The 27,428-nt window shown below is 37.7% G+C and overlaps 1 protein-coding gene across 1 annotated transcript; it reads right to left on the reverse strand.

Moving 5' to 3' along the window:
* Nucleotides 1–83: 83 nt before the first annotated feature.
* LOC125780503 (zinc finger CCCH domain-containing protein 13-like) lies at nt 84–24,464 on the reverse strand. Its single transcript, XM_049472738.1, has 3 exons — nt 20,694–24,464; nt 3,029–3,263; nt 84–2,113 (listed from the first exon to the last, which is right to left on the reverse strand). Exons 1-3 carry the CDS (start codon nt 24,462–24,464, stop codon nt 2,094–2,096), a joined length of 4,026 nt encoding a protein of 1,341 aa, XP_049328695.1. The 3' UTR covers nt 84–2,093.
* Nucleotides 24,465–27,428: the final 2,964 nt, after the last annotated feature.

The following is a 27,428-nucleotide window of genomic DNA, read 5'->3' on the forward strand; positions in this document are numbered from 1 at the left end:
AATAATAAATAGTGAAGGGTGTGCACCAAAGAGAATTTAGCAGAGCAAAGATCAGTCCGAGCAAACAATTTAAAACACACTGCTTTATTATATTACGTTTTATTTATATTTCTCTTTTGAAGCCAGCTTCTTCAACCACGATTTAAAAAAGAAAAACAAACAGAAATGTATTTTTACCCAAGTATATAAACACTTTCTTAAAACTCTTGTATAGACTTTTATTCAGATCAAAACTATAAATCAGTATCTGTATATCCTGAAATATACACAATAACACTGTTTATTATCCAGTGCTTTAACCCATCGAGCCCTGGGAACCCTTTATTATTATTGTTTAGTTATTAGTTATCCTAATGCAGAAAATATACTATAGAAAAATGTATTTGTCTTGTGGAGTCCCACAGGGTTCTATTCCAGGGCTTATGAAATTGTTGCATAAAAGCATAAAATGGGTGTGGATCTCTCTGTCTAGGTTGTATAATTCAATTTAAAATATATCTAAACATGTATTTACACAGTTTCTATTTCAACATATCACTCTGTACAACCTAAGCATCACAAATTCCCTCCAAAAATCATAATTACATAATTTATAAAAAAAAAAAAAAAAACAGAGCAGTTTGAGTCCACAGAGCTGCAGGAACCTCTGATCACGTGTGAAGGCCTCACAAGTTTTGTGCTGCAGAAACGCTGTGGTTTCTGATGGTGCTGTTCTTCACTTCACTTCACTTCCTGTGTTTTTATTCTTCATGGTCTGAACTGCCATACACACTCACATACACTGTGTTCCAAATTATTATGCAAATTGTCATAATTAATTGTCACAAATGATTGCAAAGTGTCATAAAGCTTAGTTTGCCAGGTGAGCCCAATTAAAGGAAAACTACATAAGAAGGATGTTCCACATCATTAAGCAGGTCACAGGTTTCAAGCAATATGGGAAAGAAAAAGGATGTCTCTGATGCCGAAAAGCGACAATTTGTTGTATAACTAGATTTTATATCATAGTCTATATGAGGCAAAGTACCACAGGGTTCTTGCACCATTTTAAAAGTCAAATTTAATGCTTTTTAAGACCTTTATTAGACCGCAAAAATATGATTTAAGACCCAAAAATGTAGTCATATTTTCTTTGGTAGAAAATAATTTGTCAATGTAGCTAACTCGTTGCTAACGTTACTGTGTTATATAGCTCTCTGCTAACCTTAGTTCTCTCACCGGTAACAGCTAACTAGCTAAATAGCTAACTCGCCGCTAATGTTAGCTGTTAGCATGTTAGCATTGCACTATGAATACATTAGATATTTCACGAAAACTTAAGAGTTTCTAAAATAGGGTTCCTATGTTAATATGTAACTTGGCCTGTTAGGATGTTTTTGATTAAAATAGCTTTTGATTTTAGTGAATGTAAAACCTTCTTAATGCTGCAATTCCAATAAGTGACCATTTTTAGTTCTTTACAACCTACAATAAAATGTTTTAAACTCTGCTGTGCATAATAATTAAGAACAGTGCATTTTGAGGTTTTTTTTGTTTGTTTTTGAAGAATATATATGATATCATCGGGAGGTTTGTACAATAAAATTGGATGCATACTCTTGCAACAATCATTTAGGAAAAATTTCATCAGGAAAAATATAATTTGCATAATAATCTGGTACACAGTAGTACCAGTGCTTTTACTGTGTATTGATGGAATAATCATTAAACAGCAGCAGCTTTTTAAAAAATATATATTGATTACACTATTGATTTAAATGTGTGCTGCAAAAAATAATATGTCTTGGCAGGAGAAAATTCTCAAATCTAGTCATAAATCAACTATTTTCCTGCCTTTCAACTGTGTCGTTTCAATAGCAACAGAGCGTGTGAATACATCTGCACTGATAAATCCCCAGAAAACGAAAAAATAAAATCTCATTCAAGTATCATTAACTGCACAACTAATGTTAGAAAAGTTCTTCTGATTTAAATTATTTTCAAGCAAACAGCAGTTCCTTCAAATAACTCTAAAACATTCTTCTTCATCTTCAGGTACAGCCGTGTTTATCACTGAACACTTCAGCCGGAGAACAGCTCGGCAAGAGCAGCGCTTAACGTCGACACGACTCGTCTGGAAAAAAAGAACAGATAAGAAAAGTCAGTTAAAAAAAATTCCTATCAATTTATTTCTCATTTTCTCTATTTTTTCTGTCCAATACTCAGAAAAAGACTCCACCTCTTTTTGAACTGCTGCTGATACAGCATAACCAAGTAGCATCACAGCGCTAACGCTTGGAGGAAAGTGCAGGGACTTGGTTCTGATACATCAGCTCACAGACGCAGCCTTATTCTGATCCACATCACCCTAGGAGTGATGAGGGGAAAGAGAAGAGCGCCATCTACTGTACCAACCCAGAGAGAGAGCAAGGACAATTGTGCTCTCTCAGGTCTCTGGCAGCTGATGGCAAGCTGCATGACCAGGATTCAAAGCATTTATCTCCCGATGATAGTGGCAGAGCTTTAGACTACTGGACCACTAGACACCCAAGTAAGGAAATTTCCTTCTAAATAACTGTGAATTTATGACAGAGGTTATTTTCGAGCAGCCTCTTCTAAAGTCTGTACACAAAAAAGCCTGCAAACAGTTTGCTGAAGACAAGTCAACAAAGGACATGGATTACTGGAACCATGTCTAATTGGACTGATGAGACTAAGACTAATTAGTTTGGTTCAGATGTCAATCTGGTGAGAAGTACAAGGATAAGTACATGAACTACAATATGTACTTTCACTAAGGGGTGAACTCACTTTTGTTGATGGTGGTTTAAACATTAATGGCTGTATATTGAGTTATTTTGAGGGAAGAATAAATGTACACTGTTATATAATAAGCTGCACACAGACTACTGTTCATTGTGTTAAAATGTCATTTTGTCAGTGTTTCCCATAAAAAACATATATTTATGAATTTTATTGAAATTTATTTATATTGTTTATGAATAATCTGTATTTTATGGGTTATGGGAATATATAGGAGCGTACTGACCGACTCTGAGAACTCGAGTTGCTCCTGTACTCGTCCCCACGCTCTTGGCACCACTGGAGACGAATGCTCCACCTTCCTCGTCCTCCTCTTCCTCCTGTCCCTCATCGTTTCTATCTGCTGTCCTCCCGTCCTCACCCCCCGGCTCGTCTCCGCCGGCCGGCATCGAGGCCAGCACCGAGTCCTCCGACGGGTACTCACAAACTCGCTCCAGCTGAGACTCGAAACGCACCGACGCCTGAGAAACAGAGATTCAATACAGTTACAGAGGAGAGACTGAGATTAGAAGCACTGAGGCTTTTCACCTGAGTATTGACAGATTTGTTTTTTTTTTTTCCCAAAAGTGAACCATGTCTGAATGCAAACAGTTTTAAGAAGACCTCAGAAGATACATTTACAAAATGAAGCAGGAAAAAAGCAACAAAAAAAATGTTGATAGACCTGATAGTACATCAATCCCTATTTAGATAAAACTTGCAGAGGTAGGAAAGATTGTATACATGATATTAATGTAACCTGTTTTAGAAAAACACTGAACAAGAATAGTTGAAGTGTGTAATTAAGTAACCAACACAAGCAAGAGTGTAACAGAGAGCATACTGATTTGTCTAGAGCTGGGCGATATATTGATTTTATCGATCAATTCAAAGATACATTTAAGGACGATGTGTTTTTATAAAAAATTGTTTTCTCTCTCAGTTTAAACATCCAGTACCTACCCGCTAGAGTGTGATATCAATGCTTAGGTTTCTAAACAATGTTTTGAATCATTGATCATCAATTTATGAATAGACTTATTGTCTGATTCGGCTCTTATCTTAACCCAAAGCGTCTGAACACCACACAGATCACATGATAATTCATAAAATATCTTTTTAATTTTTTAGTGGTGTTTTATATAGAGTTTTTAAATGCCTTATTTGCTTCTTTTATTTTATTTTATTTTGTATTTGATATATTTTGTTAATGCCAGTTTGAAACTAATCTATGTTCAATAAAGAATCCTAAAAAATTATAGTATGTTTTCACTATTTACAATATAGTCTATGGTATAGTCTGCCATCTCATCTACAAGCTTGTTTCTGGTTGCACTTTAAGCCCAAAGGAGATAATTAAGTGAAAGCAAAAAAAAAGTAAACCAAAAAGTTTATCATCTCTTTGTCATCTGTAGTTAAATTTTTAGTAGGGGGGAATTTAAAATCGAAAATCGCATTTTTTGTAGATCCAGCTCTAGATTGGTCTGTCTTTGTGCTAAGTAGACCTATCTCAGCTTAAATTCAGCTTAAATTGACCAGGAAGTAGTAGCATTAGGCCGGGTGGCAGGGTGGGTAACACTGTCGCCTTACAGCAAAACCTAAATCTAATCCCAGCTGTGAAGCATGGTGGTGGGAGCATCATGGTTTGGTTTTGCTTTGCTTCTCGAGGGCCTGGATTATTTTGCATTATTAAGGGAACAAATTCAAGCGTACTATTTCAAAACATTTACTAGATAATATAAGGGCAGCAGTCTGTGATTTAAAGCTGAAGAGAGTCTGGGTAATGCAACATGACAATGACCTGACCATGACCTACAGAGGGCTGTGAGGTTAAGGGTATTAAAAAGAGTTTATCCTGCTTTTGTTGGAGTAACTGTCTCTACTGACCAGAGAAGACTTTCTACTAGATTTTAGAGCATTGCTGTGAGGATTTGATTGCATTTAGCAATAGAACACCACCATCATTCCAGAGAACACTCCAGAGTTCCTCCACTGCTCTACAGCTCAGTACTGGGGGCAGTTCTATTGGCAGTATTTCTCTACAGCGAGTAGACAAGCAGAATGTGCCTATACACATCTATGAAATGATTTCCTTAGTCTTCTTTACCTAGAAAAACTATCTTTATTTAGGCCCAGCAGCCATTTTTAGGCTAATTTGTGCTAACACTGCGACCGGATAGGCTGTGCATGAATCAGCTTTAACTGTAAATTTGTTAAAGGAAGCACACGAGGCAGTAAGTGTTGCTGTTCTGGGTTTATATCAGCTGCTGAGGCAGAAACTGTGAAAATAGACACAGACAGATATATCACTTCTACAGCACACACTGCAAGTTCAGACAATAGAACTGCAATAGAACTGCACTGTACTGAACTACAATGAAAGTAAATACACTTAAAATTCAGATTTTCAATCAAATTAATGGTCCAACCTCACATTAGATTGTACTGAAACAGTGTTCTTAACTATCTCATTTCCTCATTTTTTTATTTATTTTTAAATGTCTAGTTGTGTCTCTAGTATGAATGAATCCATGTGAGCTGTTTTTAGAGAAAAAAACTTTACATCACTGAATTACTGGTATCTGAAGAAAAGAGAGGTTTCGGGCTCTTGCTCATGAATATTCATACGTGCAAATACATCACTTCTGATTGGCTAATAGCACTGCAGCAGACAGCACCTAACCTTAATGCTGGGAAAAAATTAATTGTCTGAACCGGGGAAACCGGTGTTCTGTCAAGTAATGTACCCATCAATATATGCTTCTTCACGGCACTGCGCATGCGTAAAACATTTTTTTGTATGATTTCATGTTTTTAATGATTTCCTTAAGTTTTATTGGAAACATTAAACAGATTTGCTTGGATGTTAAAAAAACATGTAAAGAGCAGTTAAAGCAGAGCAATGGCAAGATAAAAAATATGGTTTATAGTCGCCTGTATGACCATAACCTTTTAACAGTAAAGAAAAAATGGAACATAGAAACCTATACCACTTGAAAATGTTTTATGGGGTGATCTGAACAAATACTGCCTGAAAGATCCAAATTATTATGTGGAATAATAGTTTATTAAAACAATTTAATATATATTTTGTTGTACTTTTTCCACATCAAATAATTAAAAGTAACTATGTAACTTTTACTCAAAGTACATTTTAAATTGAGTACTTTTTTACTTTTACTCGAGTCGATTTTTAGATGGGTACTTTTACTTTTACTTGAGTAGATTTTTAGCAAAGTAAAGGTACTTTTACTTAATTACAATTTTTCAGTCCTTTTTCCACCTCTGGCCGTTCTTCCAGCACTAACCCAACCCCTCCCTGCAGCCGAGCGGATAACCACCACCACACCCCTCCCCCGCATGGCTGAGCGTCGCCATTTCCAACCCCCAACCCACCCCCAGCACTGATAACGTTTCTTTCAGCTAAACTAAAGTTACTAAACTCGTACCTCAGACATGGTTTCCCCACGTCGAAGCCCCAGAGTTCGCTTTATATCATAGAATCCAACGCAAACACGATGCCTACACAAGATAGCTAATGCTTACTAGCTCTGTAAACCGAAGCCGAAGAAGCAGACACAGAGCTGTTAGCTCCTCCTTAGCTAACAAGAACATCTCTCTGATCAACCTGTTTTTCTGAGGATTTTCTTTTAGTAGATACTGCAGACAATGGAGGTTGAACAACTTAGAGACCTTTAATAAACTACCTGAAGGTACTGTATGTATAAACTGTATTTTTAATCAATCCATACTTCTTTTTAAATGTCAGGGCCCTCAGAATTCTACCTATAAAGTGTGGAAATACTTTGAGCTCGTTAATACCAGACGTCCCAAGTCTCCTGGAAGTTGCGGTAGTTTACAGCATATCAATTACGGTTTCCTGATCCCTGCAAGTCAGATAAAACCTCCTATAATCTAAAACGAGTGAGTGGCCCAAGAGTGAACACAAATGTGCGCACATGCTACACAAACTTTTTACCCAAACAGAGAGAGAGGAAGGAGCTCCCCTCGGGTGCATATTAATGAAGCGCATGCAAAACAGAGAGGGTTCTGATTGGCCTGTTCTATGCAAAATGTCTGTGAGTCAAACCAATCAGTTTTTAGTGTGTGCTGGCAGTGTTTTTTCCCCTCCTGAATGGGATGCATTCAGGAGCATCATGGCTCCCATCAAATCTTATTTCACCTCAGACTACTCTAAAGTATATCCATGTCTGGTAAAAGTAAAAAACAATTAAAGTCTTGCTCGCTGTACAGTTTGTAATGGTTATATCTGCATTGTTCACGGAGTATTAAATGATTGAAAAAGGCATGTTGAGGTTAGTTAATGTGACATTTATGTATATATGTCCAAATCTAGGTCCAGTGGTAGCTTCCTGAAATAAATTTTTGCAACTTGGGATGTCTGTAATGGTGCAAAAATAGCCATTTATTAGCACGGGTAACTCTATGGCCCTATCACTTGCATTGTAAGCCTGTTATTTGGTAGCATTGACTAAAAGCACTGTATTTAGGAATACTGAGGGTAAATGGAGGTGGGCTATTAAACAAAAGATCATATTCATTATCATGTTTCATTAAAACTCATTTCCATTTCACACCAGAATTCTCCTCTAACATTATTATAAACCATTTGTTGTTTATCATGTTAAAGATTAACACCGCTGTATGCTGATCATTCTGAGTTTATCTGGTTTGTTGTGGTCGTCTTGCTCTTTCCCCTGCAGAACAGGAAGTGAGCAGGCCTTAAAGAGGAAGTAGCTACAGCACTGTCAGTGAGTGAGTCACATGGAGGCTAAAAAAGGCTAACGGAACTAAAAGACACTGAGACTTAAGAGTACATAAACTTTAGTTTCCTTTACTGAATGTACCTGTCTCCCTCTCTCTCTGTCTGTCTCGCTCTCCTGTATCCTGTAGTTTGCATAGTTTAAGAACAAGTGCATTTCAGTGATTCATTTTCTAAATCAGTTTCTCTGATTTTACTATTTATAGGTTTATGTTTGAGTAAAATGAACATTGTTGTTTTATTCTATAAACTACAGACAACATTTCTCCCAAATTCCAAATAAAAATATTCTCATTTAGAGCATTTATTTACAGAAAATGAGAAATGGCTTAAATAACAAAAAAGATGCAGAGCTTTCAGACCTCAAATAATGCAAAGAAAACAAGTTCATATTCATAAAGTTTTAAGAGTTCAGAAATAATCAATATTTGGTGGAATAACCCTGTTTTTTAATCACAGTTTTTTTCATGCATCTTGGCATCATGTTCTCCTCCACCAGTCTTACACACTGCTTTTGGATAACTTTATGCTGCTTTACTCCTGGTGCAAAAAATTCAAGCAGTTCAGTTTGGTGGTTTGATGGTTTGTGATCATCCATCTTCCTCTTGATTATATTCCAGAGGTTTTTAATTTGGTAAAATCAAAGAAACTGTTAAATAAAAAAAAAATCTAAAATTAGTTAACATTAAGTTTCATTTAATGTGTTTAATTAATGAATGACTGTTGAAGCACATTAAGAAAAACCTAATACACAATTCATAATACATATTTTATTGATATATAGGCGAACCATTAATCACATACATTGCAGCTTGATTTAGGGCAGTAGGTCAGTGTGTCTTTGCTATCATAACGACGGGAAAAGTACACCTTGCACAGCTCAAAGCGCACAAAAGGCATGTACTAATTATCCAAATTAATCATGGTTGTGGTTTATTCTGGGCGTAACATGAAATAAACCAATCAGAGTGTTTTGCTCATCATTCTCTTTAAGAGTAGATCAGGTGAGCTCCGACTTTGGTGGATTGCTATTGTAACGGTGCAGCTACCTGGACGTGTTCAACAAACTCTTCTCAGCAGAGGAAACTGAGCTGCTGGTTGACGCTGTGAAGGAGCTCCAGCAGCTCATTTACGAGAACAGCAATGTTATTTTATTTACTATTCTGTGTATTGTTGATGTAAAAGTTGGGTTTGTGCTGCTGTGTTATCATGGTAGTGATGAATGTCTGACTGTTGGCGTCTGTCTAGGTTTTATTCAGTCAGTGGAGCTCCTGTGTTTTCTGTTACCAAGATAAACAAGTAAAACTGCAGAAATGTACCTGAACACACCTCATTTCCAGAACACCACGCCCATCAGTGTAGATATATTCAGAAGATCTGCTGCTGTTTAAACCAGGCAGGAGGAAGGAGTGATAATAGACTGATGGTGGGGTAATAACAAATAATAGTAAACTTGCACTATTCTGTATCACATTGTTAAATGTGATTAAATGGGTTCTGGTAATGAAACTGTTAAAGGAACTGTGGGTTTAAACAGAGGAAGTAGCTCAGATCCCATGAAAGCTACAGTCGTGATAGAGAGCATTTTAGTAGTGTAGAGAAAGCAGAACTGATAATGTGTGTTTTTATCTTACATTTGAAGAACTGGAGTGTTAGTGTTTCTTTATTTCTTTATCTTTTAATTTATATTATGTCACAGAAATAGTTGTGATAATAAGATCATTAAATGATATAGATACAATTATAATATAAAATGCATTACTTTTAATGAGAAATTAGCTTTTAATTATTACAGATATTTAAAAAAATCTACATATCCTAAATAAATACAACATAGAAAAAATAAACCAACTGTTTTAAACTAAGTTTACATTCCAGCTCATTCATATTAATGAGCTCTTCTTACTTTTGTAAACACAATAGAATTCATCCTGTCATGATACTGTGCTCTTAAGTAGTGTAGAGAAAGCAGAACTGATCAAGTTTGGTTTTATCTTACATTTAAAAGAATTGTAGTGTTATTTTTTTATGGCCTGCTTGAGTGACGTTTTCTCTCACAAAAAAACAATCTTTTAAATTATATTATGTCACAGAAATAATTGTGATAAATTATATTGTTGATATTTTAAGACCATTAAATGATACAATAAAAAAAATATATAATAGTGTAAAAAATCATTTACACATTACTTTTAAAGAGCAATTAACTATTAATTATTACAAATATTCAGTGATTGGAAATAAAATATTTCAAAAAACAAATCTACATATTCTAAATAAATACAGCATAGATAAAATAAATACACTGTTTTAAACTAAGTTTAAACTGACCTCTGATTGATTAGAGGAGCTCATTTATATTAAAGGGCTCTTCTTACTAAGTAAAGACAATGGGCAATATAGAAACAAATGCTGTAATTCAGTGCTATAATTCTCTCAGACTGAAGTCATCATCTGTTTTTAGCTTAAAAACAGCAGTGTTAAAACATTGGTCACACTGGATGGGTTGACTCCTCAGAAAATATGCAGTCGAGCCACTTTCTGCCAAAGTGCTCTGAGTCAGCTTATAGTAAACAATGTGGAAGCGTGAGAACATGAAGGTCTATCTGGTTCTACTGGCCGTTCAAGCCCTTTAAACTGGATAAGGTCATTTCTGGCCATGATTTTAATGTAATCCCTTATCTTACCATATATTTTCCACACTACAAGGCGCAGGGATTGATGAGATGCATTATGCGACACTAGTAAGGAACAGGGGTGACGCCATGTGTCCCCACGGGGGGAGTACCTTAGGTACCTTAGTTAACAAAACTGTAAATCTTTAAAAAAAACTTTTCTTTTAAAGTCAAATGAGCAGTGGGTGTTAATCTACATATATTTTTCTCCTGAAAACTTGAAAAGTTTATTTGGGTGAGTAAAGCGCTTCCTGTTATTTACAGTGACCTTAGATTTCCAGATTTACACTAAGGCTGGGTGCAGCAGCATTATCATTAGCAGCTAACTGCTAGCGCTAACTGAGGAACCCTGAGTGTTCTGGTAAGCCAGGGTAATATTAGCTAGCGGTTTGTCCCATGTAGCTTGTTTTAACACAGTGAACGGGAAGGCAACAGTCCGATATACTCACCTCTGAATGGCGAGAGAGCTAGATCTTAGCACGGTTAATGGCTTATGCTAATACTGCTCCAGCAGTGCTAGCCAGGGTTAACAGCACCCTACAGGCTACAGATAATACTCAGCTCTGAACGGTGAAAGAGCTAGCTAGTACTTAGCGGCGTTTGGGGGGTAACTTTACTTTTATCAATTTGAGTGTTGAATGAGTGTGTTCAGTAAAGAGCTGCAGAATCATATATTTGTTGGTGTTATTATTTTAGGCACATTATATTTGTTTAATGTCTTTAATTAGGATGAATATAACACTACAAATGTCGATACTGTGATACTGATATACACTGACACAGAGTTACAGTCACACATTAGTAGATACAAGGCAGCACATTTGATGAGACTATTTGATCATATATTATTATATTAAATTCTATTATATTATATCGATTTATAGGCAATCCATTTACCAATGGGAAAAGTATGCCGTGCACAGCTCAAAATGTGTAAAATTCTCTTAATTAATCATGGGTGTGTTTAATAATTCATCATTTTGGGCGTAACGTGACATAAACCAATCAGAGTGTCTCTTGCTCATCATTCTCTTTAAGAGTCAGGTGAGCTTTGACTTTGGTGTATTGCTATTTTAACGGTGCAGCTACCTGGACATGTCCAACAAACGCTTCTCAGCAGAGGAACAGCAATGTTATTTTATTTACTATTCTGTTTATTATTGATGTAAAAGTTGGTTTTGTGGACCTGTGTTGCAGAGATAGCGATAAATGTCTGACTGTTGACTGTTTTAATCAGTCAGTGGAGCTCCTGTGTTTTCTGTTATCAAGATAAACAAGCAAAACTCCAGAAATGTACCTGAACACACCTCATTTCCAGAACACCACGCCCATCAGTGTAGATATATTCAGAAGCTCTGCTGCTATTTAAACCAGGCAGGAGGACGGAGTGGAAATAACCCGTTAGCAGGGTGTGAGATAGCGCTCTATATGTATGATGTAGGTGATGCTGATCAGAGGACAGTTTTAAAGGTCTTTTTGATGCTGATTATTTGAACAGGAAGTGAAGTCTGGAGGAACAGTGTATAGCGTTTGGCCGTCGGCCTGAACTGGTCTATTAACTGACTGAAAAGCAGGACAAACTCGTTCATGTTGTTCCTTGATTCTCTCAGAGGCTTCTTTGTGCTCCAGTGTCCTAATTAGTATGAAAGGATGCGTCCACTGGAAATAAGCGCTGAAATGATGTCAGAAAACCTGACTAAGCAAGAAATCTGACCTCATCCAGCGCCTGCAGCGAAATAAAGCAGAAAACACGTCCAGAGACACAGAGAAAACAAGCAGATACAGATCTCTACACGATGCAAACGTGGAAAATTCTATAAATACTTGAGTTTCTGCACTTGAGAGTATTAACCCTCCTGTTATGTTCATTTGTCAGTGCATCAGTGCATGTTTAATTATCCAAAAAATGTCTAAAACCAAAAAAATCCTAACAAGCAGTGTAAATATTTCATTATTAACTCTATTACTAATTATTCTATCAATATTTAGTGCAATGGTGTTCCTTACCTCTAACAGGTAATGTTTCAATTAGGATTAGTATTCACTTATTTTCCATATAAAAATACATGTTCAATTTTTGTTTATGTTTCACTACTTTAATGCTTTTGAAAAAAACAACATAAAAAACACAATAGTTTTACATTACATTAAAACATAACATTGGTAGGCATTTCATGACATAATCCGTAACACATGACATATTTTTGCAAAAAACAATAGAATAGAAGTAACTGTGCGTGTGTATGTATTTATGTGTATGTATTAATATGCAGTGTTGGGCACGTTACTTTGAAAAAGTAATTAGTTATAGTTACTCGTTACTTCTCCAAAAAAGTAACTGAGTTACTAACGGAGTTACTCCACTATAAAAGTAATTAGTTACCAGTAAAAGTAACTATCGCGTTACTTTTTATTATTCGCCCGTCAAAAAAAGGAAATCAATTATGCATTTACTATTATTATTAGACAAATAACAAACGAAAATAAACCCAAAATGTTGACAAAAATATAATCTAACGAATTTCAAAAAAATAAAACGAAATTCTCCACACAACCAAAGAAAATTACTAAAACTTGTAATACTGAAAAAAGCGGAAAAACGCGTCTGGGGATGAAATTTAACAAACCAAGCCACACTCAAAAGAAATATGTATATATAAAACAAAATAATGGACAAAAACAACAATTTAATGCCCGTTAAAATGGTATTAATATAACAGCTTCACCAAAAGAGAATAGAGCTTAGATCGGGCCCAAAAAATCCGACCCAGCCGGAGCCCGTGCACATTCTGCCCAAGCCCGAACCATAAACTGTCATTATGAGCCTGACCCGATCCGCCCCATAAACTGTCTGTTTTCGGGCTGATTGAATGAGCGAAATATAATCAGAATTATGTTAATTAACACTGTAACATAGAAGCATAGAACTATTATTTAATTTAAATGATTTTTAAGAACAGCTACACACAATGCTGCAAGTCAAACGCGGAGGCGTTCACGTGCGCCCAGAGCTACGTGATTACAGTTTTCATTTTTATTATAGTTTAATTTTATTTTGTTTTTATTTTTTCTGTTCATTTTAGGGTGGGCTTGCTAGCGCGAGCGCTTTACACAAGAACTAACGGACCACGAGGTGCCGCGCGCTCGGCACAACACCTCCCGCTGTACAACAGCGCTGTACAACAGCGCTTATAAATAAATTAAACACGAAAATGAGGGTATTCTATCAGTAATTTCAGTTCGTTTTAGTTAGTTTTATAAACACAAAATACAGTTCGAGATAGTTATGTTTTTCCTTTTAATTACCGTTTTTATTAGATTCAGTTAACACAAATGTTTTTCACTTTCAATTTTCGCTATTTCGTTCGCTTTAGTGAACAATAATAATTGGTTACTTAGCAACATTGTGATTATCACACCAGAGCTTTATATAAAATAAAAATAGGAGCCTGATTTCGGGTCGGTCCTCAGGTCAGGTGGGATTCGGGCAGAGAATCTAAGCTCTAAAATAGAAAGCAGCAGCACCACAAAAACCGGAGCAGCTAAAAAGAGCTTAACATCCTTAATTCGGAACTTGGGTTGTCCACGGCAATCACTGAATTGATTAGAGCACGCAAATCGTCACAATTGTGCCTCACTTCACCACGCCAAACCACAGGCACAGCGGCCAGAAGCTCAAGTTCACCGGACAGAGGAGGGGTTAACCAGGGCAAAGCGAAATAAATAAAAAAAAGTTCATAGAGCTGCTAAAGTAACGTGCAGTAACGGGGTGTCGGAAATGGTAACGGCGTTATAGTTACAGTCATAGTAATTAGTTAGATTACTCGTTACTGAAAAAAAGTAACGGCGTTAGTAACGCCGTTACTCCCAACACTGTTAATATGTATGTATATTTATGTATGTGTGTATATGTATAAGCATATGTATAGTTAGATATGTGAGTATGTGTATGTATGTATGTTTGTTTATTTTATGTTTATTTTATTTTATTATTATTATTATTTTTTGTTTGTTTGTTTGTTTTTTGTTTAGTTTTTTTTTTTTTTTCTTCTTCTTGTACCCCCCTCCTGTACCTCACACTCCGATCCCTCCAACCCTGAACTCCCACAACTATATCTACACAAAATATATATATATATATATATATATATATATATATATATATATATATATATATATATATATATATATATATATATATATATATAATAATAATAAATAAAATAAATAAATAAATAAATAAATAAATAAATAAAAATAAAGTATTAATTGTCCTCCGAAGAGGGGGGGGTGGTGGTTGGGCCAAGGGAAAAAAAAGAAAAAAAAAAAAACATAACATTGCAATTTTGTTTTAGTTTTTGTAGTTTTTGCAGGGGGTGATTGTTGAAAATATGTGAGTTGAAACATTTTTATATATTACAGTGAGTCCAAGAAGTATTTGATCCCTTGCTGATTTTCATGGAGTGAAATAAGTATTTGATCCCTTAGTATTCATTAGCAGTTCTGGCTTTTACAGACCAGTTAGACACTCCCAATCAACTTGTTACCTGACCTGAAGCCTCAGTTTTGCAGCACATATGGAAGTGGCTCAAATCTGTTTTGAAAAAAGTCAGATTTGGCACGTTCACACAGCAATGAAAATAAATCAGATCTGAGCAACACTGAGCAAAAAAATCTAATTTGAGTAACTTCAGTCTGGTAATGTGAACGTAGCCTATGTTATGTTGCTATATTGATAAGTGCCCATAATTGAATACCTCCAGTTTAATGCAAATATAATATAGCTAAATATTGCCTAATCCTGTATCCCAACAATTAGCATGGTGCTAACCACATCTCTAGGTGCTAACCACACTCGCCTTAAAATGTGTCAACATGTATTTATGTAGTATCCTCAAATACAGTACGATGCATTTGTGCTAATGTACATTTGTACATTTTTAAATGTAATTAATGTGAAAAATCTACATATTGCCTCATATTATATTCTGTGTGGAGTTCCAAGGGTCAAGTTAAGTTATGCTAATGCTAGTGTGTAAAAGCAAAAAGATGCATGAATTCTGATTTGATTGTTCACATTTATGTTGCACATCCATGAATCGCATATGTATCCGATATAAATCCACATATAAGTGGATTTGGCGCATTCACACAGCAATGAAAAAAATCAGATCTGGGTCACTTTAGCTTGTTAATGTGAACGTAACCTTATTTTTCTGTATAGAATCATTCATTCTATATTAATTAATACATTAAAACGAGTCCACTTTTATCTTACTGTAGTCTTTAACAACAGCAGCTATCATGTTGCAAATGCAACAGCACAAAACAGTGAAACCAAGCCAGGAAATGACCCCAAACTCGCATTAATGGTCTATTATGATTCAGAGGATGTCTTCATGACATGTAAATCTTTCAAGTTATGTTTAAATACTGGCTTTTCTCTGCTTTCTAGATACACTCCACCCAGTGTCTGAGGCGAGCTGAGGGTGTGGTGTGTCTGTGTGAGGTGGTAGGGTGTTTCCGATTGGTTCAGGATTACGGTTTGACCGATTACTGAGTGATTACTGACAGTGTGACAGCAGAGAGTGTGTGTGTGAGTGTGTGTTAGATTGAGAAGAGGGAAAGCAAACATGTTCCATAAACCCTAATATAACCTCAGTGTAAACCAGGGTGATTTCCTATATTTTTAAATATTGTATTCTGATTTCATAAATAAACATAAATCTTTAAATATTAACTGGGTATTGTATACAAGTAAAAATACTGTATATTTAAAATTATTAGAGATAAAATAAAAGGTAATAAAATTGAATATCGAAATTTAAATATTGATAAAAAGTGATATACAGGGGTTGGACAATAAAACTGAAACACCTGGTTTAAGACCACAATAATTTATTGTGGTGACGGACAGTTCTGGTGGAAACAGGAGAGTTGAGGTGCACATTGAATTCTGCGTGATTTGATCAGCCGTGATTTTATGTTTTTTTGGAAACAATCCGGGTTAGCACCCGAACATCCCTTTCAGACAGCTTCCTCTTACAGCGTCCACAGTTAATCCTGTTGGATGTGGTTGGTCCTTCTTGGTGGTATGCTGACGTTACCCTGGATACCGTGGCTCTTGATACATCACAAAGACTTGCTGTCTTGGTCACAGATGCTCCAGCAAGACGTGCACCAACAATTTGTCCTCTTTTGAACTCTGGTATGTCTCCCATAATGTTGTGTGCATTGCAATATTTAGAGCAGAACTGTGCTCTTACCCTGCTAATTGAACCTTCACACTCTGCTCTTACTGGTGCAATGTGCAATTAATGAAGAACACCAGGGCTGCTACAATTTAGCCATGAAACCTCCCACACTAAAATGATGACAGGTGTTTCAGTTTCATTGTCCAACTCCTGTATATATAATTAGTGTGTTAAGGCTGTAAATGCTTGAAACCTTGTGTGACAATGGGTCTCCCAGCCTGGACTTCCATCATATATATCATTATATATATTTTGTCTTCTGGAAAATCCCTTTGTTTTACAGTGTGTGTATGCACAGTATGTTAGTGTGTGTGTGTGTGTGTGTGTGTTGGGGGGGTGTCTGCTGTTTCACCTGTCAGCTGGGATGGCGTGAGAGTTTGAGCTTAAGCTGGCTTACAGCTGAGCCTGTGTCCTGGATGGTGTCACACAGGGAGATGTTCTAACAGCACTAATGAAAGATCACTCTCTTGTGATCTCCTGACACTGTTACTGCAACCACTACAGTGCACTGAAACACTCCTGTGCACCAGAATATGCAGTACTGCAGGGGTGTCCAAACTAGGTATTTTAGAAATAGAATGAAAGTTGGCTCGCTCTTAAGCAGGTTTTTATAATATGAGATTCAAAGTTTGAACGCTAGGTGTCAGAAACAGGCCAAAGAGTCTAAAAGCGGAGAGAGTGTGCATTTCTAGTGCAGAAAAACGGGCCAAAGAGTCTAAAAGTGGAGAGGGTGCGCATTTCTAGTGCAGAAAAACGGGCCAAAGAGTCTAAAAGTGGAGAGGGTGCGCATTTCTAGCGCAGAAAAACGGCCAAAGAGTCTAAAAGTGGCGAGAGTGTTCAGTTGTAGAGCAGAAACTCGGGGCCAAAGAGTCTAAAAGCGGAGAGAGTGCGCATTTCTGGTGCAGAAAAACGGGCCAAAGAGTTTAAAAGCGGAGAGAGTGCTCAGTTGTAGTGCAGAAAAACGGGCAAAAAAGTCTAAAAGCGGAGAGGGTGCGCATTTCTAGCACAGAAAAACGGGCAAAAAAGTCTAAAAGCGGAGAGAGTGTGCAGTTGTAGCGCAGAAAAACGGGCCAAAGAGTGTAAAAGCGGAGAGAGTGCGCATTTCTAGCGCAGAAAAACGGGCCAAAGAGTCTAAAAGCGGAGAGACTGCGCATTTCTAGCGCAGAAATCGGGGCAAAAGAGTCTAAAAGCGGAGAGAGTGCTCAGTTGTAGTGCAGAAAAACAGGCAAAAGAGTCTAAAAGCGGAGAGAGTGCGCATTTCTAGCGCAGAAAAACGGGCCAAAGAGTCTAAAAGCGGAGAGACTGCGCATTTCTAGCGCAGAAATCGGGGCCAAAGAGTCTAAAAGCAGAGAGAGTGATCAGTTGTAGCGCAGAAAAACGGGCCAAAGAGTCTAAAAACAGAGAGAGTGTGCATTTCTAGTGCAGAAAAACAGGCCAAAGAGTCTAAAAGCGGAGAGACTGCGCATTTCTAGCTCAGAAATCGGGGCCAAAGAGTCTAAAAGCAGAGAGAGAGTCATCAGTTGTAGCGCAGAAAAACGGGCCAAAGAGTCTAAAAACAGAGAGAGTGTGCATTTCTAGTGCAGAAAAACAGGCCAAAGAGTCTAAAAGCGGAGAGAGTGTTCCGTTGTAGCACAGAAAAAGTGCAGAAGAGTCTAAAAGTTGCCGTAATTAAGGAGTTTAATATTAAGAAACATCATGAAAAAATCTTAGTTTACTCAACACTGTCAAAGATAAAGATAGTAAGTCAAGTAAAATGGTGTGTAAATAAAATAATCAGGAAAATGTATTATTTAAAGTGTTATATTTCATTATTTGTTTTATTACAGAGTCTGTGGCCCGTGACTTCAAATATATTTCTCCTATTGGTCCCCAACAAAAAAAGTTTGGACACCCCTGCATTACTGCATTGCATTGTTAAAAAAGATACATATTCAATGATAAATTCTGCACTACAATGCTTCCTAAATAAAGATACCGAAGATACTAAAGCTAGGGCTAGTTATGCTTGAAGCTTTTCCATCCAAAATCTCTCCTTGTGTTCTCATCTTAATTACTCAGGAATCCCTTCACACATAAACATAATCCATATATGGTTAAAAAAATGGCGAAGCTTACTCTTTCTAAAAATAGAGATGAATCACATCCCAGTGCGGTAAAGCTAAATCTACAAGAAACCCATTAAGAAAAAAAACACCTAAAAAAGTGAAAAATCTCCTTCCCCAACCAATATTATTTACCTTTAGTGCTTCAAACATATTTATATGATGTTTCAAATCAAATAATATCAGTAAATAAAGACTCAAAACTGTGAAACTACCTGCTTTACTCAAACTAAAGCTAGGTATGGTGTGCGCACTACTTTATATAGTTTTTATTTTACCTGCACATTTTTACTTACTAGTTATTTTGCACTGAACTAAATTTTTATTTATTTATACTAATAAATAGTTTATATTTTTGTATATATTGTAGTTTTCTTTGTGTGTCCTGATCCTGAAAATACTGAAAGGTATAGGCTGCTCTGAGTGTCAGGTTTTTAATAAGTTAATCTGCATGTATCCTAGAGGTGTGATTATTGATTATCAAGAAAAATAAATCCGCCTGATGCTGTTTCTCCAGGTATTTTATCAAAGTAATAATTAATAAGCCATGTAATTAACTCAAATCTTCAATATTCTTATGCTTTTAACTCATAAACACTTTAATCTAACCATTTTTGTAAAGATATCTTAGCTGTGAATATATTTAAAGTCTATACATTCAAAAATAAGTAAAACAATTCTGCTTCCTTTTACATTTTAAATGATGATATTTTTGAGCAGCCGTATGTCTTCTGGAGTAAAAGAGATCAGGACATGTGTCTGTCTGATATAATTACTGTGTTATAAGACCTGAAAGAGGAACTGAAAACACCAAAACAGCCTAGAATTTAAAGGGTTAAACCAGATATAGGCTTATCTTTGGCTGCAAGAAGGCAGATAATATAGTGTTATCTTTGAACTTCAGGCCAGAGTTAAAGTTATGGCAACCATACCCTGGAAGACTTTAGAAAAAGAAAACATACTTTCAAAAGGCTAAATTCCAACACTAAATTTCAAGACAATTTGCAGGGTCACTACAAGCAAAACTGCAACTACACTCCTTTTTGGATTATTTCCAAAATCACAATCTTGATGGATATTTATGAGAAAATGTAAAACATTGAAGCACAAACAGAAACAACTATTGGTCACACATTTGCACTCATGCAAGCAGAAGTTTGTTCCTAAAAAAAAAAACTTAAAAATAAAAATGATACAGCAGAATAGGGCCCTGTTTAAATGAATGGGGACAACAACTTCCTGTTTAGAGCTTGGGAGAGCTCTCCTATTGGCTGTTCACACTCCCCATGAGCCAAGACTAAAAACCTGTCATCCTGACCACCTTAAACCAAACAATCAAGATGAAAGAGAGCATGCTGCAATCCTAGAGATTCACAAATTGCTTAACCCTGTCAGACCCTGCGTTCATTACAAAGGAAATCATGTATTTTCTTGTTTTTTTTTTTCAAATGTTTTGTTGCAAATAACACTAATTGAGACAGGTAACTAATCACACTAGACAATAAATGAGCCAAAGAAAACGTTTATAAGCCAATAAAACAGTAGTTTAGCCCCACCCACTGCACAGCTCATTTTCATGAATTGTATGTGATTTAGAACACCTTTTTAAAAGTGTTTTTAGGCAGGTTTGTGAACAAAAACTTCAATATATCAAATCTAAAAATAAAACTTATAAGCCCAGGCTTCCAATTGGCATCCAATTGACATAAAAAACAGTTACTTGTTTTAGTTAATTGGATTTAATGTTGTTTATTATAGATTTTATAGTATAATATTAGAGTCTTCCTTTGTGTGCACTGCAGACAGAGAACATTATACATACATTATTATTATTTATTTATTTATTTTTTAACACTGGCACATAATTCAGGTTTAAAAGGGTTAAAAATTGTTTGGTATAAATCTGGCATTAAGTAGAGCTAAAACTGAACCAAGCATATTGAACTGCGATATATTCTGCATGTTGAAGAATAGGTGAAAAAAAAAAAAATCACTTTTTGATTGAATCAATTAAACTACCTTTAGAAGCTATTTGTGTTATTTAAACAGTGTGAAGATAAGCCTAGTTTAAAAAAATGTATTGATTTTCTATCCTTACCCCCTTTGGTGATCCTCTGTTCTTGACCATGCATGAGTTCTCCAAGTTCTGGTATCCACCAATCACCTCGATTTCCTCTACAGTGGGGTATCTCTTCTTACGCCCCTCGTCCGTGTTGTTGGTCTCTGGGATTGGAACTGGGATCTCGGGTATCGTTGGGGTCGCTGATGGAGATAAAGCTGATGGAGATGAAGCTGATGGAGATGAAGCTGATGGAGATGAAGCTGCTGGAGTTGGTGAGTTCCCAGCTGCTGGCCTCCTGGGAGTGATGGTTATGGTGGTCCCCCTCTTCCCTGGACCACCAGAGGCACTCCGAATGGAAAAGAGAGGAGAGGAACGAGTTGGAGAGGGTGCCAAAGAGGGAGAGAGGGAAATAGATGATGGAGATGATGGTGAAGATGGTGGTGGCTTCTGGACGTTTTCTGGGGACTGAGCATTCCGGCCGTTAATGGTGAAGGACTTGGGCTGGGGAAGTTTAGTTGGGATCCGTGATCCTGTCTGCTGAGATGGAGAAGCTCTGGAGCTGGTTGGAGATTCAGAATTCTGTGTCTCTGTTTGTGTCTCTGGCCTTTTCTGGCCTTCAGCTGTCTTTCTACCAGTCTCTTTCTGAGGACCATATTGCATGTCTCCATTGCCAGGGGAACTTTGTTTGACTTCCTGTTCTCTGAGCTGCAGTTGCCCTAGTTGTCGCTGCACTGACTGAACTGCGGATGTTTCTGTGGTTGGCACTGACTGTCCGTCTCTCGCAGTCCTGTCCGTCCCTAACGACACTGAGGTTTGGGTCACTGAGTGAGACTTTGGGGTGAACCTCCCCTCAGGAAAGACCTTTTTGCTGTGCGAGGTAACATCTGAGTTCCTCTCGCTGATGCAAACCGCAGTTCTGGAGCCCACAGTCTTCAGGTTGTAGATTCGACTCATGGCTGCCAAAGAGTTGGGCAGAGGTGGCGAAGGAGTGGGCGAAAGAGACTGGGTTGGAGATGGAGATTGGGAAGGGCAGAGGTACTTATCCTCCAGCAGATCGTCCTCTGTTTCTCCTTCTTCTCCTGGTGCTCTCGTCAAGCTGTCAGTGTCCTGATGTTGCCTGAATTCCTCATCTTGCTCCAAATAGCGCTTGCCGTTGTTGGAGAGTTGTGGAGCTTCTCGTCCAGCTGAGAGCGATTGCGACAGTAAGAGAGGAACAGAAGCAGGAAGTTGGGGGCTGGCTTTTGACACACTTACTTCCTTTGTGACGTCAAAAAGGCTGAGAGTCTGCGGTACGGCTGCTTCCTGTCTGTTCACCATCACTGAACATCTCTGAGCTCCTTCTGCTTCTCTCCTCTTTTCTCCTCCCCCTTTCTCCATCCCCTCGCCTTCACTTCTGTCTGTCTCTCTGCCTCCCTCGCCCTCTACTTCACCTCTTTTCTTTCTCTCCATCTCTCTCTGGCGAATTCTTTCCCTTAAGGACTCGACTCTGGTCAGGGGTCTTCCAGCCTTCCAGCTTTCCCTCCTTTCTACACCTCTTTCTTTATCTCCTCCAACAATCTGTCCTTCTCCTTCCAGAGAGAGACTTGGCTTATGTTCCTCTGCCATCTCTTCAACTCCAAAGAAGACAGATCTTGGGATGCGAATCTCTTGCTGGGCAACTCCAGACATCCAGGGAGCGTGTTTAGGAGACTTTGGAGCTGGAGGTTCCAAAGCCTCATCTGACTTTAAAGAGGGATGATAACTGTTTGAGATAGATGTGCTTCTTAGAAGTTCTTCTTGTTCATGCCAAATCATACTTTTCTCTGTTTTATCTTTGTTCCCAGGAGCGTCACTCTCTTGACTTGGCCCTATATTCTTATGATCCCTTATTTCTTGCACGATACCCGTCTTACTCAGGCGCTCATCTCTGTTTTGAGGCGGCACAACATGTTCTGGCTGGTTCTGTGGTTTGCAGTAATCTGTGGTTGCATCATCCTTCCTCAGTCTGACTCCTGAGACTGCTGGATGCTGCTGACTTTCAGTCTTATGATCTGAGACAGTGTGAGAGTTGGACCAGTGATGAGAATCAAGTATGCATGAACAGGAGGACTTCACGGACTCCATCACAACCGTTACTTCCTCTCCATCTCTCCTAAGCTTTATGGATTCAGCTTTTTCCTCGATGTGAACCTCTACTTGCCTTCCTTTATCAGAATCTCTCTGCAGCTTCTCTGTGTTCTTGTCCCTTTCTTTTTGCGGTCTACTCACATTGTCTCGGTCCACTACTCGGTTTTCCTGTAATCTCTTTAACTCTTTCCTGTCCTGTCTAATTGGGATCCGCCTTGCAAACGCAATGCCTTCCGGCTTTCTGACTGAAGCCATGCTGAAGACCTCCCCACCACTGGCTTCCGAGTTACCTTGACCTTTCGCATCTCGCTCCTTCCCTTCGTCACCCTGTCTGTCTATCCTGCTCTCTTGTACTTTTGGCTCCACTTTCTCCACCTCGCCTTCAATTTCCCTCTTTCTTTGCATCACCAACTGATGGTCATCTCTCACTCTTACAGGTTTCCTGGTGCTGGGATCAACACTCTCAGATTGCACAATCATCACTGGAGGTGGATGTCTGCGGTCAGAGTGAGCCCTTTCTACTACTTTTCTTTCCTCAGAGACGACCTGTTCAGAGAAACTGAATGAACGTTTAGGTACTCCCTTGAATCCTCCAGAATCCATTTCCTCTTTCCTCTCTTCCTCCTGCCCATAAATTAGTCTAATTCTGGAGTTTTCTTTGCCTGGTCTGATGAAGTCGATGCTTTTGGACCTGCAGGGAGATTTCAGTTGCTGGCCGAATTTGCTGAGGATCTGACTGACCCTCCCACTTCCGAGGCTGTCCTTATCTTGCTTAAACAAGTCTTCGTGCAGAGTTATTGTGTTTCCAGACCACACTTCGGCTACCTTCATCCCTCTATCCTGATCTCTTCCTTCCTTCCCTTTATCAATCACATTCTCCTTGCTACTCTTTCTCTCACTCCCCTGCTCCACTTCTCTATTTTTCTCTTCTGAAATGGATGGTTTGATGATCAGTACCTCGGAAGCCTTGATTTCTGTCACATTTCCCCCACTGGCCAAAATCTCTCTCAGATCCATCCTCATGCCTTTCTTTTCTTCCTGCTCAGCCAGTCTCTCTCCTTCCCTTTCTTCCCTTTCTCTTTCGCCAGTCTTTCCATCTTTCTCGATTATGATAATGTTTTCTGCTTTAATAGTTCGGAGGCCGGAGGAAAGAGAGAGGCACACTCCATCTCTTTCTCCTTCTTTTCTTCCTCTTCCAACATCCTTCTCTCTGTCCTTAATGCCTTCAACCCCAACTTTCTCTCTTCCTTCACTTCTGTCCCTGGTTCTTTCCAATCTTATCTCTCTATCCCTGCCTCTCCAGAACTCTCGTTCCTGGTTTTGGGTGTCCTCTCCTCGTGTATCTTTTTCCTTCTCCCCCACGTAATCTTCTCCACTCGTCTCTTTCTCTTTTCCATGATTCTCTCTTTCCGCCTCCCTCCTGCGGTTCTCTCTCTTGTAGCTGTTCTGGGACCGGATGAAAGGGTTCTGTCGAATGGGGCCGATGGTTTCTACAGACACCTGACTGAATGTTTCTTTAGAAGTTGTATCAATTTCACTATCTGTCTGTCTGAGCATCAGCTGTTCATCACAGTACGCATCAAAGCTCCTGCTGGTAAACCCGTACTGTATCCCGTCTCCCTCCCTGTCTCGCTCCCTGTCACCTCCGCCTTCTTGTTTTGCCTTCCTGCGCTGGATGATCCCTCGTTTCCAGGCAGGCATGCTGGCCAGCCTTTCCTCTTCCTCTCTTTCTCTCCTCTCTCTCTCCTCCTCCTCCCTTCTTTTTCTCTCCAGAAGGAGCTGCTTCCATTCTGGCAGCACAGAGACAGACATTGCTGATGGACGGACTGATGGGTGAAGGAATGACCCTGTGTGTAACCCTGTCAGATATAAATACATTGAAAAGAGTGAGAAAGAATTAAAAGCTTGGAAAGATGATAAATCCTGCATAAAACATCTCAGGTTACACCCAGGGCCCATTACCATCCCCAATATTCTACTCTCTCCCTCAATATTAACAAAAATTTGGATGCTGTAGACGGTTATGATCCATTTTTTATACCAAAAATGAAGATCCGACACTTACCAGCTAGATTGTATTGGACAGACCTAGGAAAAATTGTATTTTTTCAGTATGAAACTTCTTCTGCTTGCCTTAATTAGAGTAATCAACATATAATATGAAAATGGTTCATCTCACATATTTGCAACCACCCTCTGCAAAAAATAAACTGAAACAAAATTGCAATGTAATGTTTTAATGTTGTGTAAAACTATTGTTTTATATGTTGGTCTTTTAAAAGTAATAAAGTAGTGAAACATACAAACAAAAAAATGAAGATTAATTTTTTCATTAAAAACTTTTTCATTAAAAAATTGAACCATTACCTGTTATAGGCAAGAAACACCACTGCACTAAATATTAACTATATTGATAATACTTAGTAATGGAGTTAGTAATAAAATATTCACACCACTGCTGTTCCTGACAAATGAACATAAAAGCAGGGTTAAGTCCGCAACACCTCCAGAACTCACTCTCCCTTTATATTATAGTGCAGTTATTACAGTGTAAGTAATGATGTAATTGCAAAAATCAGACTTTCATAATTCCAGTCCTTGCGCCTCAATGCTCAAGCCTTTATACACATAGTGGTACATAAATACACTTTAAATTGAGGCATTTTATGCCTCTAATGTGCCATAAACATCATTCTGCTAATGATATGCCACTGATAAAACGGATTTCTTAAACAAATATTTATCAAGAACCTATAAATACAGATAAACTCTCATTATTCTAATGTCAGCAAGCAAAGAGACTTTAGAGAGACTCTGATCAATAGGATTAGCAAGAAGTTGTGAATTCCAAACCAAGTAGCTACTCTTTTGTTAAGCAATTAATTCAATATTTGATTTATTTTAGCCAAAATTCTCTTAGTCTACATTAAATGTAGACTATGACTATTAATTTTTAAAATCCCACCCCAAAAAACTGTAATTTTAAGGTATTAACTCATCTTATTAAATCATTAAAATACCATAAATAAGAGTAATAAAGGTGCTTTTGGAAATATCCTATTATCATTTTTCTTATTTAAAAAAAAATGTTTTCATGTTGTTTACAGTCCAGAAGACAAAAAAACATAATAAATGCATTTGTTAAAATACGTCACTTTTGACATTTGTTCGTTTTTATACTAGAACCTTGCAAGTCTGTATAGTTTTATAAGTCTATTACAAGGCAGATTTTAAGAAGTATTATTATTATTTTTTTAAGTTTTTGAGAAATAAGCTTTGTGAAGAATTTGCTTCATATTCTCTTTTAAAACTGCATATTTATCTAAAATTAAATATTTTGGGGATATTGTCTGGACTTTCAGACTGTAGTGTCCTTTGGGACGTTGCAAAATGTAGCCTGAAAGTAATGTAATTTAATTTTGTAAATAATCAATGTGGTCTTGGAAGTGTTTTTCCCTTTATTTATGAATTCTGATGAATATTACCAATCTGAAGACCATAAAAGATCATTTTTGATTCGTCATCAATTGCAAAAACGTTAAAAAAGCCTACCTTTGTATTTTTTAAGGTTTTTTTCTACAAAAAAGCTTCAGAGCAGCACATGATGACTCCCATGCATCGCCTTCTCATCCCTGATCGCTTTCTAAGAAGTTCCCTAAAGCTCCAGTTTCCTCCAGAGATGATGATCCAGCACAGCAGAGGGCCAAAGCTTTGCAAACCTTCATGAGCCAAAGCTCCGCCACTAAAATGTGCAGGCTGATGATGATAAGAGTTATAAATGCTGTGGGTGAGTATGATCTGGGGTAGAATCAGAGTGCGGAGTCCGGAGAGTAAATATTCCCAGCCTCGGTGGCGCACGGCTGTAATCCAGTAATCCCATTAAACTGCTTCAGGGGAGTTACTGGCACATAACAGGCTGCTCACCCTAAGAAAAGACCTTAAAATAAGCTGGATCTGTCTGCCAGGCCCTGCTCTCGCTCCTCCTCTCGCGCCGGGGGGTCGGGGATGGGCTGTAAGCAGCAGCAGGAGCAGATCTTCAGACCTTCAGACCTCCGAACGCCTAAATAAAGCACCTCCAAATCCTTCTTAAAACACCACGGCCCTCGCTGCCGTTCAGCTCCTACCAGAACTGAGTTTCAGCTCATTAAAGCAGAGGCTCCTCTCTTATTCATCACGCTTCACTTCCACACACCAATCATCACACAAGATTATCACAGGATAACGAACGTTTAGCTCTGTTCAGCAAAAACGCTCGTGTTTTAGTTATGTTTTATTGTGTTAATCATCAGTTTAAAGCGTGTACTGTTAAATAAAACAACATTAAACATCTACTCAATAAATCTGTGGTTAAAAACATGCACTCAGTTAGGGTAGAATTAATTGAAAAAGCTAACTTTTGTAGCTCCAGGCAAATAAATGCTCTATTCATCAGTTTAAAGTATGCACTGTTAAACAAAAAAAAAAACAATATAAACAATCTACTTACTCAATTTTTCAAGTTTTGTAGCTCTAGGCAAATACATGCTCTAAATATATAAATATTTTATTTGGAATTTATGAGAAACATATTATTTGTCAGTTTAAAGTATGCACTGTTAAATAAAACAACATAAAACTTCTACTCAATAAATCTGAGGTAAAAATTTGGACTCAGTTGGGGTAGAA

Source organism: Astyanax mexicanus, unplaced genomic scaffold, assembly GCF_023375975.1.
Source record: "Astyanax mexicanus isolate ESR-SI-001 unplaced genomic scaffold, AstMex3_surface scaffold_31, whole genome shotgun sequence".
NCBI classification, from domain to species: Eukaryota; Metazoa; Chordata; class Actinopteri; order Characiformes; family Acestrorhamphidae; genus Astyanax; species Astyanax mexicanus.